Source organism: Rhipicephalus microplus, chromosome 6 (genome assembly GCF_043290135.1).
Source record: "Rhipicephalus microplus isolate Deutch F79 chromosome 6, USDA_Rmic, whole genome shotgun sequence".
Lineage (NCBI taxonomy): Eukaryota > Metazoa > Arthropoda > Arachnida > Ixodida > Ixodidae > Rhipicephalus > Rhipicephalus microplus.
This window is the reverse complement of record NC_134705.1, coordinates 179,900,817-179,917,587: the sequence shown is the minus strand read 5'-3', so window position 1 is coordinate 179,917,587 and position 16,771 is coordinate 179,900,817. Positions and strand designations below refer to the sequence as shown.

At 47.9% G+C, this 16,771-nt stretch overlaps 1 protein-coding gene across 3 annotated transcripts; it reads left to right on the top strand.

The window, feature by feature from the left end:
• The first annotated feature begins 67 nt into the window (after nt 1-67).
• LOC119167059 (cell growth regulator with RING finger domain protein 1) lies at nt 68-16,013 on the top strand. 3 transcript variants are annotated; one of them, XM_037418475.2, is made up of 6 exons: nt 68-347; nt 3,083-3,122; nt 3,210-3,337; nt 3,669-3,849; nt 10,910-11,030; nt 15,478-16,013. In XM_037418475.2, the coding sequence occupies exons 2-6, from the start codon at nt 3,088-3,090 to the stop codon at nt 15,787-15,789; spliced, it is 777 nt and encodes a 258-aa protein (XP_037274372.2). In that variant the 5' UTR covers nt 68-347; nt 3,083-3,087; the 3' UTR covers nt 15,790-16,013. The 3 variants fall into 3 exon arrangements, with proteins under 3 accessions (XP_037274372.2, XP_037274371.2, XP_037274373.2); XM_037418474.2 differs by having other exon boundaries at nt 69-347; nt 3,083-3,152; XM_037418476.2 differs by lacking the exon at nt 3,083-3,122 and having other exon boundaries at nt 69-347.
• The last annotated feature ends 758 nt before the right edge of the window (nt 16,014-16,771 follow it).

The window sequence follows — 16,771 nt, the reverse complement described above, 5'->3', positions numbered from 1 at the left end:
TTGTACTGACTTTTTGTATGGCTACAATCAAACCGCGAGCTAAAACTGGATTTTAGGCAATCTGCCATCCAAGACAAGCTGAGCCGTTATCGTCGGAACTCTTGAGAAGTTGAAAAACGACGTTCGGCGACGCCGCCAAAATCGTGCAGGATATGTAATGCAGTGTGATTCTTCTGCGATGTCAATGCTGCCGTGATCGTACGGCTAGCGGTCTGCAACACATGAGCGGGCACGCTCGATAACGTGGCAACGCTCTGAGTAATCCGTCTACTCGGTCCTAGCAGACGACGGGACGGCCATCTCCGGTGCATCGAGCTGCGATCTGTCGTGATCAAGCGATACCGGTGGTACGTGTAAGCGTTTTTGCAGTTGTGCAGTGCTCAGATGAGTAGCCGTCAATGCACTGCAACTCAATAATTTGCGATGCGCTCACTCACAGACGACGCAGCTAGCGCATGTCGACATCCGTTACAACGATGCGAAGGTGACTATCTTGGAGAATGTGCCCACTTCGCCGCTTACTACTTAGCTCCTGATTAGAACGGCAAGAGGGCTTATAATCCGAGAAGTCGCTAACATATGCTGGCATGAAAACGGTGAAGATGAACTATATTGTTTGTTTGTAATTAAATGTTGAAGTCCGATGGTGTGCAATCACTAGTGTCAACATTTACATCGTGTGCTGTTGTTTGTAATTAAATCAAATTAGGAGGCGGGACGGCGGGTAAAAGCAGGGGCACATATGTAGCCTGGTGAATCTGCAAGCCCTCTTTGAGTACATTTAGGCTGGGCAGTAAACGCGCACATTACAAACAATCATTACAAATCTATGACACGTCGGATGTAGCATACAGTACACGCAAATAAATCAAGGCTGTTAGCATGCGGATTGTTAAGAGGCAAAGACAGTCTAACAATAATATCGCTAGATTGAAATTCAGACGAGAGGCGTGCATGCACTCAGGACAGTATCGCTGTTTCTTTTTTACGTAACGAAATGTACGCTACTACCCGTATATTCATATCTTTCAGATTTGACGTGTATCTTTGTGTATACAGTTGAAATTTTACTATGATAGATATACTGCAAAATGGCGTGTTTCAGATGCACACTGTGAAACAAGAAAAAAAAAAGGGGGGGGGGGGGGTTAGAGAACTATCAGAAGCCTCCCCCCATCCCCACAACCGTGTTTTCGAACAATTAATTGCTACGTGCAAGTGCACTGCTTTCTGGTGATCACATAATGCTCTTGCAATTCCCCCATATTTTCGGTGTTCTGTACTATGCACTAGAAACAACATATCGAGTAAATGCGAATATACGCCAGCACAAGTGTTTCTGTCTATAAATTTATGGTCATGTGAGCACTGTATGCTTTTTGTATGTGTGTGAAACAATGGACGGGGAATGCAAAATTTATAAAAACGAAATACTTGTTGGCATGTTGCTTCAGCACCCTGGCGAGGTGCTGCGACGAAATTGCAAACTTAATTAGGAGCACATATACAGTCAAAACTCTATTTACCAAAGTTAAAGGAAACCGCAAATCATTTCGTTATATCTGGAAGCAAGATAGCCTATGGGTTCAGCGAACTGGGAGCGCCGCAGGAACACAGACACGAAGCAAAGAGGAGGCACACAGCACGAGCGCTCAACTAACAACTGGTGGTTTATTCTCATGTTAGAAGGACAAACAAGTACACAAGGGTGCACATGTCAACAGGAATAAGACGATAGTGTGAGCAGCAAGCATGGCGTTCATTCGAAGCACTTGTCTACGAATTATCTGTATAGTTAAACTCACAGTCAAGTAGTGATAATGACGGATGGCTGATCCATCGATCCTTATTTCTAGAAACGTGATCTGCTTCAGAAATTTCGCGCGTAGTTTTTTTAATTGCCAACTAGCCCACCTTTATCCTATAGCCTATGGGTAACTGCGGGGGAAATCTGAATTTGTTCATTCAGGGTATTTGTAATATATGCAACAGCGTCGTGGTGTAAAATACAGTGCTTCAAGATGTCTGCTTCTGTTAAATCAAGTTTTAACTGTAGATGTAGAAGAAATCTTTCACGGACATCATTTTCAGTACATTTACAAACGGAGGAACAGTCTACGAAGTGTGGATTGGCTCCTTGACTCTAATATGAAGCGGTTCAAAAGTGAGGATTGATCGTCATACGCAGACCTTTTGGAGGCACAGTTGCGCATCTTGCTTGCTTTTTTTTTTTTTGTGCTGGACCTCAATTTTCTTTGTTGTGTCTTTACTGCCACGTGCAGATAAAATATTATGCTCTCTTCAAAGGCTGGGGCACAACCGTGTTTTCGAACAATTAATTGAATTGCTACGTGCAAGTGCACTGCTTTCTGGTAATCACATATGCTCTTGCAATTTCGCTATTTTTTTAACCATAAAAGCCATTTAGTCATTACAAATATGGTTACAAAGAAACGGAAGCAGGCGGAACAACCATCATTTGACTAGGCATAAGGGTGGGGACGCATGTTTAATTGAGCAGCCCTTTTTATTAACACCTAAAGCTGCCTGTGCCAATTTTCTTTGAGTTCCTTAAATGGATTTTATTAACATTATCAGTGTCAAAAGAGAGAACCTTTAAATTGACTCTCCATGCGATATTCCCAAGCCTGTGCAACAGTTCGCATCGCGTTGTCTTTCACGAGGCTAGATAACATGGCACGGTTTTTTTGCTGCACTATGCAGTTACATCGGACGAAAAAGAAACACTTGACACTCATGTGGACATATTCTAGAAGCTTACCGCACATGTTTGTATTGTCTTCCTATTTTATCCTGGTGTAACACTGCACAGTGCAGCAAAAAAACGGTGCATATGAATTTAGTGCAAAGTTTTTCTATTCTCTTGTTAACACTCTGGGCTTGCTGTTGTGACATGACACGAAGTAAATGCCCAGAAGATGAGGACAGAAGGCTGTGTACGTAACCCTTTTCTCTGTCCTCACCTTCTGTGCACACCTGCGTTGTTCTCTGGGCTCAGCTTTCAACCATTAGACTTGTCCACGTGTCAATTATTTAGCCATATATTGTCTCGCGTGCGCAGGGACCATGATGGAGCTGGACTTGCTGGTGGCAGTGCTTGGGTTTGTGGTACTCATGTTCCTGTTTGCCAGGTGTGTTCGACTAGCGGTCACAACATTGAGCTTAAGCAACGCATGCTCTGTGTGCAGGTACGGCAGAAGCATCCTGAATGGCACTGGCTCGTCGGTGACCTACGTTGCCCAACGCAAGGATTTTTGTCCCATGGTAGAAGTGGGAAACCCATTTGTCCTGGCCTGCAGGAGTAGCGCCGATCCAGGTAACCTCTGTTGAAGGCAGTGTTGCATGCTTGTGGCGCAACTTGTGAACTTACTACGCAACTTACACATTATAATTACACTACTGCCCTATACGCATTGTATAACCTGTGTATATTATATACCCGCATACCCATTACATACCCATGTTGCCATTTCTTCACGACTAACTTCATGTACCACCCTGCTAAAGTCACCCAATGGTGATTGCATTATCTGTAAATAAATGAAATAAAAAATGAACTTGCGGTGCGACGCTAGTTGTAAGTGAATCATACCGTGTCCCAAATTTCACTTGTTCTAAGTAGGCACCCTTGCGTGTCTGCCACACAGGGGGCGTAACACTACAGCTTTGGAGCGACTGTCCATGCCAGGTGTGGCTCTACTGGGGTCTGAGCTATGCAGCTCTGGCAACTTGGCCGCGACTGGGCTGGCCGAGGCTGCGTGAGGCGGCGCAAGCAGGCAGTCTCTGGGCGCCACCTCAAGACTGCATACTCCAGGAACCCCCTATCACGTAGGTTTCCATGTATCCACACTGTGATCGGCCTATCGATTGGCTGTCTCATCATGGTGGACCTACAATTGCTCAATGATCCTGTCTAAAGTTTTAAAACATGATACAAAGCAAGGGCTACACCTGTATTCAGTTATTCACTTTCATAAAATATTGTAAAGATCAAACTAAGAATTAATAATGCCATCTAATATTTGGCCCTGCAAGCAGTGCATGCTCGATGTCCACATATGGCTGTGCAACAGAAACCACAAAGGGGCCCTTCAACATTTCTTTAGCGTGGTTGGAAAACACTGCTGATCATCCGTCGAGGCTTCTGAGAACATAAAAGCCAAACATTATAGCGGAGCATTTGGCGTGAAATTCACCACTAATTTTCAAGGTCAGCTATAAATTGCTCGTTCTTTTCTTGACAAGTGATGCCGTAAAGCCAAATGATTGAGCCTTAAACCTGAAGTTAACGTCCATTGGCTGATTTGGGCAACACGAGCTGTGTAGATACCGTAACCTCCTTAGGATGTCATGAAATGCCCACTTGGGCGTGCACAATCACACTGAACGTAGGCCCCACGGTCAAAGAAAAAGAAGGACAGAAAAGGTTCAAGTTTGTGCGCATGCCAACAAGGGAATGTAGCTTCTTGCCCCCTTTGTCATACTCCTCCCCCCTACCGCATAGCTTTCAGTGCTTTTGATGGTATGAAAGGAGATAGAAAGCACCTAAAGCATGTGTGATGACGTTTATTCGAGCCGAGAAGTCGCAGCGAGGTCACAACGGAAAGTGGGCGTACGGCAAGTCTGGCAGAGGCGGCACAAACTCTCGCGCAAGCAGAGCACGGGCTTTTTTTTGTCTTCCGAAGGCGCATACGCGTTGGTGCGTATGCTCCACTACAATACCCCCGGGATGAAGGGTAGCCATCCTGGCGACTCAGGGAGTAGGCACAATGATGGGGTCGTAGTAGGGCTTGAGACGGTCGACGTGTACGGTCTCGCGTCCTCGACGGCGCAAATCTGGTGATTGTGTTAACGGCTCGATGATGTAATTCACCGGGGAGGTCGCGTCAATGATACGGTACGGACCATGGTACCGGGCCAGAAGTTTGGAAGATAGGCCAGGAACGTGCGGGGGCACCCAAAGCCACACAAGGGAGCCAGCACGAAATGTAGGAGCTATGCGGTGAGCGTCGTCGTGTCGAGTCTTTTGTAGACCTTGAGCCTCACTTGTCAGAGACCGAGCCAACTGACGGCAGTCTTCAGCGTATCTGGCGACTTCCGAAAGCGGGGAGCACTCAGATGCATCAGGGCGGTACGGTAGTATAGTGTCGAGGGGGTGGGAAGGTTCGCGGCCGTACAATAGAAAGAACGGAGAAAAACCGGTAGTCGCTTGCGTCGCGGTGTTATAAGCGAAGGTAACAAAGGGCAATACAGCGTCCCAGTTAGTGTGGTCGGAGGAGGTGTACATCCTCAGCATGTCGCCAAGTGTGCGGTTGAACCGCTCAGTAAGACCATTTGTCTGTGGATGGTATGCGGTAGATTTCCGGTGGATAATGTTGCATTCAGCGAGGATAGCTTGGATGACCTCCGACAGGAACACTCGACCCCTATCACTGAGTAATTCCCGCGGAGCACCATGGCGTAGAATGAAGCTGCGGAGAATGAAGAGTGCAACTTCGTGGGCGGTCGCTGCCGGTAGAGCTGCAGTCTCAGCGTAGCGTGTCAGATGATCGACTCCGACAATAATCCACCGGTTTCCAGAGCTACTATATGGGAGTGGGCCATAGAGGTCTATACCCACGCGGTCGAATGGGCGAGCCGGGCACGGCAGCGGCTGTAACATGCCGGTAAGGTGCCGCGGAGGTGTTTTGTTCTGTTGGCAAGTGGTGCAAGACTGAATGTATTTCTGCACAAAACGATACATTCCTCGCCAGTAATAGCGTTGGCGCAGCCGTTCGTAGGTTTTCAGGACACCTGCGTGAGCACTTTGGGGATCTGCATGGAAATTCATGCAGATGTCAGAGCGCATATGAGTTGGGACAGCAAGGAGCCACTTCCGACCACCAGGCGTGTAGTTGCGGCGGTACAGAATGTTGTCACGTAAGGAAAAGTGGGCTGCTTGCCGGCGTACCGCTCTCGTGGAAGGGACAGAAGATGGATCGGTAAGGTAGTCGACTAACAAGGCAAGGTATGGGTCTTTACGCTGCTCCGAAAGCATGTCAGTGCTGTCGAGTGGTGACAAGGTGGTAAAAGGGGGTGACAGAGAAGCCACATCTGGTGTTAATGGCGATCGGGAAAGTGCATCGGCGTCCGCATGCTTGCGACCGGAACGATATACGACACGGATGTCGTATTCCTGCAATCGAAGTGCCCAACGGCCCAGACGTCCGGACGGGTCTTTCAAGGTGGACAGCCAACATAGAGCGTGGTGGTCTGTGACCACATCGAAAGGACGGCCGTAAAGGTACGGGCGAAACTTCGTAAGCGCCCAGATTATGGCCAAACACTCCTTCTCTGTCACGGAGTAATTCAATTCAGCCTTCTTAAGAGCGCGACTTGAATAAGCGACTACGTATTCGGTTTGGGTACCTTTCCGTTGTGCCAAAACTGCGCCAAGACCAACGCCGCTTGCATCAGTGTGAACTTCTGTGGCAGCAGTGGGGTCGTAGTGGCGAAGAATAGGTGGCGAGGTCAGCAGGCGGCGCAGCTGGTGAAATGCGTCGTCACATGCAGGTGACCATGCAGATATACCTTTGCTGTTGGAAAGCAGACTAGTCAGAGGTGCAATGATGGACGCGAAGTTGCGCACGAAGCGACGAAAGTAAGAGCAAAGACCAACGAAACTTCTTAGGGCTTTCAGTGATGTGGGCATGGGGAAGTCAGCGACAGCTCGAAGCTTATCGGGGTCCGGAAGAACACCGTCTCTTGTGATGACATGTCCCAAGATGGTTAGTTTGCGGGCTGCGAAGTGGCACTTCTTGGTGTTAAGTTGTAGGCCTGCAGAAGCTAGACACGCCAGAACCTCGTGGAGACGACGAAGATGTGTCGGGAAATCAGCTGAAAAGACTACGATGTCATCTAGGTAACACAAGCAAGTTTTCCACTTGTGGGCCCGCAATATGGTATCTATCATGCGTTCAAACGTCGCAGGCGCGTTGCAGAGCCCAAATGGCATGACTTTGAACTCATACAGGCCATCTGGCGTTACAAAGGCTGTTTTAGGGCGATCACATTCAGCCATTGGCACCTGCCAATACCCAGAACGCAGATCCAAGGATGTGAAGTACTCGGCGCCTTGTAAACAGTCAAGAGCATCGTCTATTCGTGGTAGCGGGTAGACGTCTTTCTTTGTAATCTTGTTTAAGCGGCGATAGTCCACGCAAAATCGAACGGTGCCATCTTTTTTCTTTACCAGAACCACGGGTGACGACCAAGCGCTTTGAGAAGGCTGTATGACTCCACGTTTAAGCATGTCATCTACCTGCTCCGTAATGACGTGGCGCTCTTCGGCAGAAACGCGGTAAGGACGCTGTCGCAGAGGCGAATGTGAGCCGGTGTCAATAGTATGAGTGACAGTCATGGTGCGGCCCAAAGCAGGTTTCTGAAAGTCGAAAGAAGAGCGAAACTTGTTAAGGAGAGCAACAAGTTGGCTGCGATGCGAGGGGGGAAGGTCTGCGTCAATAGCATCGTCGAAGGCTGGTGAGCTTGATGGCTCAGACGCCTGAGTGATTGCGGCAATCTGACATGGCGTTTCGTCGGGAAGAATAATATCATTGATATGGTCGACAGGTTGCACATATCCTAACGTTTCACCACGAAGCAAGCCAATGGGGTAGTTGCAGGGGTTGGTAACCAGCATTACGGTTAAACCAGACGCAATCGTAAGAACGGCAAATGGGAGCACGATGCCCTTGCGTTCAGTAAAAACAGGGGATGGCGTAAATACCACCGTGGCGTCAGGTTGCGCCACACATGAAAGGCTAATAGGGACTGAAGCTTCCGGAGGCAAGGTGATGTCGTCGTCAGCGATGAGTTTGCAGAGCAGTGGTGAATGGTCGGGCGATGGAAACTCACAATTTGGCACTAGGGACACTTCCGCACGGCAACAATCGATGATAGCTTCATGACCTGATAAGAAATCCCAACCCAGGATGAGGTCATGAGAGCAAGATGGTAGTACGAAAAATTGGACGATGTACAAAACGTCTTGGATGACGACGCGCGCCGTACACACAGACGAGGGCTGAATGCGTTGCGCGCTAGCCGTGGACAGCACGATGCCACAGAGAGATGTGGTCACTTTCTTCAGTTTGCGACAAAATTTTGCGTTCATCACAGAAACGGCGGCCCCAGTATCAATTAACGCTTGTGTGGCGACTCCCTCAACATTGACATCAACAACATTTCGCGGCGAAAATGGAGGCCTTGATAATTGCGCAGAAGTTGCAGTTCTTGCCTCTGGAACTGCACTGATTAGTTTCCCTCCTCAGGAGGTGGTCTACGACGCATAGGAGATGGTGATCGGCGACGAGGAGATGGGAAACGAGAAGTTGATGGGCGACGATCCGAGTCAGAGTGCCTCTGTTCGTATGCAGACGAGGTGGCCTGCTGCGACGCATAGGTAGGAGTTCCAAAGGAGGCGTACGCAGGTGTGGGACGGCGGCGGCAGTAGCGTGCAATGTGGCCAGCGATGCCACACGCGAAGCAGATAGGACGGTTGTCATGGGTGCGCCACTCATTAGATTGACGGAAAAAGCGAGGTGAGGGCCTGTAAACCGGTGGCGCTGCCGGAGGAGTTGGAGCCGATAAGGCGACTGGATGCGGTGGGGGCCGCGCGACCACAGCTGCGTAGCTGAGAGGTGAAGGCGGCGCAGTTGGTGCGTAGCCAGCAGTTGAGAGATCAGATGGCACCGAAGTGCACGGGTAAGAGGCCGGAACTGTAGGGAGTGCATTGCAAATTTCAGTGCGTATGGCCTGCTGCATATTCGAAGGGAGGCTTGTCGTGGGCGCGTCACTATGCGGCAGCAGGGAAAGCTGTCGGGCGACTTCCTCCCTGATGAAGTCTTTAATCTGGTTCGACAGAGTTCCTTGGTGAACGTTGCCATTGGCGAGTGCGACGGCCGAGATGGAATCTGGTGATGGAACACTCTGTCGGGCGATGGAACGCTGACGACGCAATTCATCGAAGCTCTGGCACAGGCTTACGAGGACCGCCACCGTGGTCGGGCTCTTCGCCAGCAACATCTGGAATGCGCCATCCTCGATGCCTTTGAGAATATGTCGAATTTTCTCTTCTTCAGGCATGGATGAGTTAACACGCCTGCAGAGGTCGAGCACATCCTCAATATAGCTAGTAAAGGTCTCACCAGGTTGCTGGGCTCGGTGGCGCAGACGCTGGTCAGCGCGGAGCTTGCGGACCTCTGGTCGGCCGAACGCTTCGGTCACGAGGGTCTTGAAGGTGGACCAGCTGGCGATGGCGGTTTCGCGGTTGGTGAACCATAGCTTGGCGACGTCAGCCAAGTAAAAGATGACATAGGCAAGCTTGGAGTCGTTGTCCCATTTGTTGCTGGCACTCACGCGTTCGTACAAGGAGAGCCAGTCTTCGACGTCTTGCTCACCACTGCCGCTGAAGATTGGTGGGTCCCGCTGACGGGTAGCACCGGGGCAGGTCGACGGGGCAGCCGATGGTGCTGGCTGGGCTGGGACGGGCTGGTTGGCGACTGCGTCAGTCATGTTTCGCGGTAGTCTTTCAGGCAACTTGCGAGAGCGGAGCTCCAGGTCTTCTTGGGGATCTCAGCACCCTCCACCAAATGTGATGACGTTTATTCGAGCCGAGAAGTCGCAGCGAGGTCACAACGGAAAGTGGGCGTACGGCAAGTCTGGCAGAGGCGGCACAAACTCTCGCGCAAGCAGAGCACGGGCTTTTTTTTGTCTTCCGAAGGCGCATACGCGTTGGTGCGTATGCTCCACTACACATGCAACAATTAATGTAACTATACCCGTACTTGATGGCTTCTAAACATTTTTGTGGCAGGCAATATGTAAGGCAATAAACTCCTTCCATAAATCTATTCAGGGATTACCTGAAAAAGTGTTGCAGGCTTCCTTTAAAGAAAATGTAGTGCTCTACAATTACTTCTGTTACTGAAGGCTTCAACCTATGTCAAGAAATTTTAATATTTAGGGCCCAACATTACTTTCTGTGTACTTTACAGCATGCCCGTAGTGGCAGTGAGGTCGGTATTTTATAGCAATGCATTATGCTAAATTCTATGCTAGTGTCATTGTCCACTACACTTGACCAGCCGATCTTGTTGATCACCTGTGCAGGAGGATTATCGCTCTAGCAAACAGTAAAACTGTGAAATGGCATTAGCATCGAAAATGGCGTTTCTACAAAATACGGGCTCAAGCATGACGTGTTGCTGTGCTTTCTGACAACCATTGGTTCTGGGTAATCTGTTGTGCACTGAATCACTGATTGATTGCTGTTCAATGGAGCGCTTAAAACAAAGTAGACTGTTTCGTTATGGTGGCTACCTAACCGGACACGTTGTCACTAAAGCTGGATGTTGCTGAGAAGTGTGGCAGCTTGGGCTAGTTGGTATGACATGACGATAGAGCGCGAGAACAGAACGGCTACTCAGAGACAAGAAGGACACGAAGAACATGAGCGCTAACTTCCAACTGGAAGTTAGCGCTCGTGTCCTTCTTGTCTCTGTATCGTCGTTCTGTTCTCACGCTATGACTATCGTCCCGTTGCTGAAAAACTGTTCACTAGTGCTTTCAGTATAAAACATATGTGGTAAAATTAAGCCGTATCCACAGTTAAAGGAGAGTTTTGTCAGCTGAAGTTGTCTTGTAGAATTTTAGGAACGTCTTGGTTGCTAACGTCTTGCCTATAACTATTTGTGAGTAGAATCATACAAGAAATTTGATCAATAGGAGCATGTCTAAGGACACAGGTGCTTGCAGTGAGACAGCGTAGTGCAGAAGTCTCTTGTTTGTGTGTTTATGTGCTTTATGTGACTCATGCCTTGTGTGTTTTTGCTGGGGTGGACATCTGCAGCCTTGAAAGCTACCAGCGACATGTGTGGCATGGTGAGAGCCCCACCCTTCCAGAGCGCGAGCCACGAGTGTCACTTGGTGCGCTTTTTGTACGGCTTTCTGAGGCGGAGCCCATGGAAGTGGTGAGTGCAGTTTTTTTGGTAAATGCAGTGTGTCACACCTTCTGCTAGCTATGGATGCATGCCCCACTGCAGTGGGGCATGCACGCAAACACTTTTTCACTTAACTGACAGTAATGGCTTCATAAGCTGAACACAAGAGAGCCAATATCTGCCCAGGCATTTATGAATTCTCACTTGCGTGGGAAGGATGCACAGAACTTGATAAAATGCTTTCAAAAATGCATATATTAAAATGTGGCATTATATTCCACTTCAAGTTTATTTTTCATTTGACTCTGAATAATGGTACAACCAGAACAACTGGTCACATTTGCAACTGGAAACCAATCGGAACCACTTGCTTCCAGTGATAGCCAGTTGTTTCCAGTTCATATTGTCATGGTTCCGGTTGGTGCCCACTTGCCTTGTAACTGGAACCACTTGCTGGTCAGCTTCAGCAGAAACCATTTTGCTTGTACCTGGTACCAGCTAGTCTGCAATGGTATGAGTTGATTTTCAACTGCTACGAGGTTGATATCAGTTAGAGCCAGTCGAAACCAGTTCGATTCTCTAGTAACACATTCTTAACTTGGACAGTGTGTACTAGAAGTGTGGAGTGGCGTGACCGCGCCTCGTCGCCTGATCCCTTTCGCGTTGCCCGCAGCGGTGGCGCTGCAGTCGAATAGTACTGAAAGAGCCGCTTGCAGGAACTGCTATGCGCTTCGGCTCCTCCGTCGCGCTTTCTTGATGCAGATTCGTACCTGCCCATCATTCATGTCTAGCACATGATGCCATAGCCCTTGAAGTATGACATGCCAATCTATTGAATTTGAGCTCCATAAAAGCCCTTATGAGAGATCGAAAATAAGTTAGGCAGGGTGTGTCTTATACTCATTTCTTCTCTCTTAACTCTTTTGTCGTTGGTTAGGCGTCTACAATATTTAAAAAAGCTGGGCCGATTTATTGGAAGTTAGCTGTGCTCAGAAAGCTGTAAGAATGAAAAACAAATACTGTGTCACATGCACACAGAACCATAAATTCATGAGTAAAGAGGGGAGACATAATTTGTCAATATGGTTGATTCGGCGAGTTGGTGATACATGACTGTTTTGAAATGAGAGCGCACTACTTAGACGCGTACAGAAAGACAGGGACAAGCACTTGTCCCTGTCTTTCTGTCCTCATCTAATTAGTGCGCTCTAATTTCAAAAAGTAAAGAATGGAGAGGAAGGGACTCTCAACCCTCTACACCATGAAATGTTTTCGTAATTTAACTTTTCAGGGTGTACTAAAATATTTACACGCATTCACAGTGACAACCAATTGCCAAAGTTAGGTGTTTTGCTGCACACCCCACCCCCTCACAAAAAAAAAAAAAAAAAAAGAGAAATTTTGAGTAGCTCTGCGCCAATAGTTTACAGTTGGCGAAGCTGAATATAGGGTGTCTATACAAATGCGCACTGTGAATCTGTAGATTTCACCTTTTCTACGGTATGACGCCTGAAAACTAGTTCAAGTCTAACGTAGTCGGACGAGAAATACACCGCCTAAAAATAGTAGCTGTGCAAAGGCGACATTGCCCATATATATATATATATATATATATATATATATATATATATATATATATATATATATATATATATATAAGGGAAAGAAGTGTATACCTAAGGGCTCGCTTTTCCGTGTTTTGACACAATATTAATGAGATCTAACAGACAATAATGCCAAGGAATGGATAAAGGAAGTTATTAGAACCAATGTAATGTAAATAAGAAGAAAGAAAAGTGGAAAATTTACATTACATTGGTTCTAATAACTTCCCCTATACATTTCTTGGCATTATTGTCTGTTAGATCTCATATATATGTGTGTGTGTGTGTGTGTGTGTGTGTGTGTGTGTGTGTGTGTGTGTGTGTGTGTGTGTGTGTGTGTATACATGTGTGTGTGTTTACTGTGTACACATATAAGGAAGATAAATTTCTCAGAACAAGATGCACCACTGCCTGCCTACACTTTTAACACAATAATAGAACTACGCTTATAATACGAAACATCGTCATAAATTTGCTTGCTTGCAATGGCGTTACGCCAATAGAATATTTGGAAAGCAGCACAATATAAGCTGTCGATACAAAATGAGAACTGTTTACAATAAATTTATGCAGATTAGCAGATGGGCTATATATACAATTGGCACTTTTTAATATGTTTTTGTGTTGTTTTAATATGTTGAATATGTAATAAGCTTTTCAGAAAGCAATAAATATTATCTTCTGCAAAACTGACATGGTAAAATAGAGTCATCACCGATTAATGTTGCGACAACGTTACTTATACTCGGGTTTTTCGTGAAACAATCAAGCGCATGTAGGCTCATATGAGAAACACTGCGCTAGATATCGTAGAGACTGCCGACAAAACGAACGTATGATTTATTTACGGTTTTGATACGTCTCCTCTCTGTGTAGTTCCCCAGTACCCACTTATGATGTAACGCAGCTCAAAGCGCTGATTGAGCAAGAAGCTAGGCGGATCCGTGCAAATTCCGATTGACATATTGTCACGCACTTCGGGTGAGGCCCCGCCGATCCAACATCGACGTGCGGCAGACTCGCAGGCTTCCACTTTACGCTTCGGCCTACGACGCCTGAAAGGCCTCGAAGTGGCACATTTCGAATTTATTTGCGGGTTGGTCGACCCTTGCGGGGTTGCACGTGTGGTGATGTGTGGGCCTGACCGACGCACTCATAGAGCAGACACGGAGTTTGATTACACATAAACAAGAATTTAATTAAAACAAGGGCAAAGGCAGGAGATTACAAAAAATAACAGAGAGGAATAACACTGATGCGCGATGGAAAGAACAGCTACATAACAAAATGGGCCAAAAACACTACAAAAGATACAGGCTAACGACAAATATGCGGAACATTAATAAAATAACAACAAGATGGAAATCAAAGGAGAGAGATACAAGAAATTAATTACAGAATGATCATTGGTCGCGCTTTTTAAATTTCAACGTGCGACGCAGCGCACACTACAAATAATTAAAAAAAAGGCTGGTTAAAACAATTTAACAGTTTAAAAAAGTCACAATAAAAAGTTCCATACGGACCAGGCCAGCTCTTGGTGCACGTAGGGGAGTTGACGGGTGCCGCTGAAGGTCTCGCCGGCTTGGTAGACGACGAGGGTGCCCGGAATTGCAGCCGTCTCAATACGTTGCACGGGTCACTCCATGCTCGCCGTCTACGCGAGACTCGCGACACCGACGACCGCACTTGTTGCTGTCTGTACGTCAACTGCTCTTCCGATGCAGTTCAAACCTCTTCAGGGGCGTACACGTGTTCCCGTCTCATCTGGGAGTAATTCTCCTTGTTGAGACCGCCGGTTCCCCTTCCGGTCAGGGGCAGGGAAGACGAGCCGGCGCCACGCTGGGTCGTTATAGTCGCCGGATGTCGTCTCCCAACACAAGAACGCCCTTCCCTGGAAGATGGGGCCCGCGGATGCTCCGAAAATTGGAGTCGTTTGTGACACATATATTTTTTTTGTTGTTGGCCGGCAGGCTCTTGAAACAGTGAATGTGTCGACGCAATTTCGGCGTCCCTGCATATTCACTCATGCACCATGGCGTGTAGCAGGTGCGTTCACTGATAAAGGCTCAGAAACGCATTAAACACGCTAAAAACAATCAATTACACGCTCATCAGGCTCGGGCGCGCGTGCTCCCAATGTAGACACTTCTGAGATCTTCAGTACCATGAGACAACAGCGCCGCCGCTACTGTCACCCGCCGGAGAATCAGCCAAGATGCAGCGCGGCCGCCTCGTTCGCTTCACTGCCCTCTTCTAGTACACTGTAACATGGGTGTTCAAATCCATGTCTGCCCGATGTGCTGACCTTTCCAGGCAAATAACAAACCTGCCCCTCTGTAAGCTAATGCTGAAGGGGAGCTCGCACCCCCTTTAATGTTTATGCCTCTTGGCACCCGTGCGTCGTAGTTAGCCTAGTCACCGCCGAGTGAGAGTTGGTGCTGCACCTGCGGTGGGGCTGCCTGGTGAGAGAATTTAAGCAAGGTCAGGAGAACTGTGCTGTTCCACTTTGGAGCTTGGGATTGCTGGCTGGCTACAGTTTCTCTTGGGAACTCTGTGGGGATAGTTCCGCAACTTGGTCCCGCTGGCTGCCGTGGCGAGTCGAACGGCGACCTCGCTGCATACGCGGTACATTGTAAGTTATGTTCTTTGCTTGAGTTCCATTAGCATACTAATACGTTATTCCTCATTTTATTGTAGTTATCTGTAAGATTATAGGCTGACGGGCTTGCCGCTGTTTCAATTATGCTAATAAATTTTCATGTGTTCTTTACGCTACCGTGTGAACTGCGTCCGATGTTCCTAGAGTGGCCTTCGCTCGAGACCCTACGTGCTAGGCATATTTTTGCCAACACAGTGTATATTCTACACAGGTGGCCCTGGTCGGGGCCGTGGAGCTTGTGTCTGGCGGGCCTCGGCTGCTGGCCCAGCACGTGAAGCTGTCAGGTGGCCAGAGCTGGCCCCTACGCACACTGTTCACGCCCTCGGGGGCCTCCTGCATGGTGTGCCAGGTGGAACCGGCCAACCTGGCGTTGCTGCCGTGTCGACACGCCGGACTGTGCATCGCCTGCTTCTCACGCGTGCAGACCTGTCCAGTGTGCAGGGCTCGCATCCTCTCCTGCTTTCACGTCAATCCTCAAGCACTAGACTCCACAGAGTCGCCACTCCTTGAAGAACAGTTGTAGTTTTGTATAATTCGTGCGACGGTTAGGCGGACATGACACGGGTTACGTTTCAAGTGCGGTGCAGTGTACGTACTCACGCGCTTCTATGAGCTCGGTGAAACAAGCGGATCCGTACTCTGAGCTCCGTACTATGATCTCCGTACTATGAACTCTGTACTTTTACGGACTTGGAGAAGCGCCAGCTGGTCTCTGGATGCCTATGTAAAAATCACAGTGTGCGCCCACAGGCTGGCTTCCTCATTTTTTTAAAACCCTGGTGCCACAGTGCTCCTCCGTTTGGTGGGCGTGTTTTTTGAACTTCACAAAAAAAAATGGTGCAATTTAACAGCAATAGAAAGCTCACGTTCCCAATGTGAAAATTGTTCTTTTTGAAGGTGCTCAAAGGGGCCCCGCAACACTTGCCTAAGTAATCATCAAGTGACCTCAAGTTGACTGTTGCAAACTTCCTTTAGAATCCCTAAAGTGCGAGCGTAGTTACAGGTAGTTCTGTCTTCTCCCGTACCAACGAGAGCACTGAAGGCTACTTAGGTAGTTCGATGACAAGGGGTCAAGAAGATGCATCCTTTCGTCAGTGTGCGACATGGCTTTCAGCGCTTTCTTTTCATTTTCTTTTTCTTCGGATGCGTGGCTTACGAACAGAGTGATCGCGCGGGCATGTGGCAGCAGCTCGCCATGCTGAAACCAGAGTTATTCTGGCATAAACTACCCAAGGGCCGCAGACTTGGGTACATGGTGCAGTGATTTCGATACATCGCGTCATTTGTAGTGAGGAGAGGGAACAATTTTCTGCTCACTTTGATAATTACTTGTAAATTGTACGCCATGTTCTGCGTTATAGTGTTTGGCTCGCGCGTTCTCGAGAGCCTCGACTATTGATCGGCAGCAATTTTGAACATGCTGAAGAAGTGTTATCCCTTTAAACGAGGTACAGAAGTGTAAACTTAAAGGGGCCCCGCAACACTTTTTGAGCATGGTCAGAAAA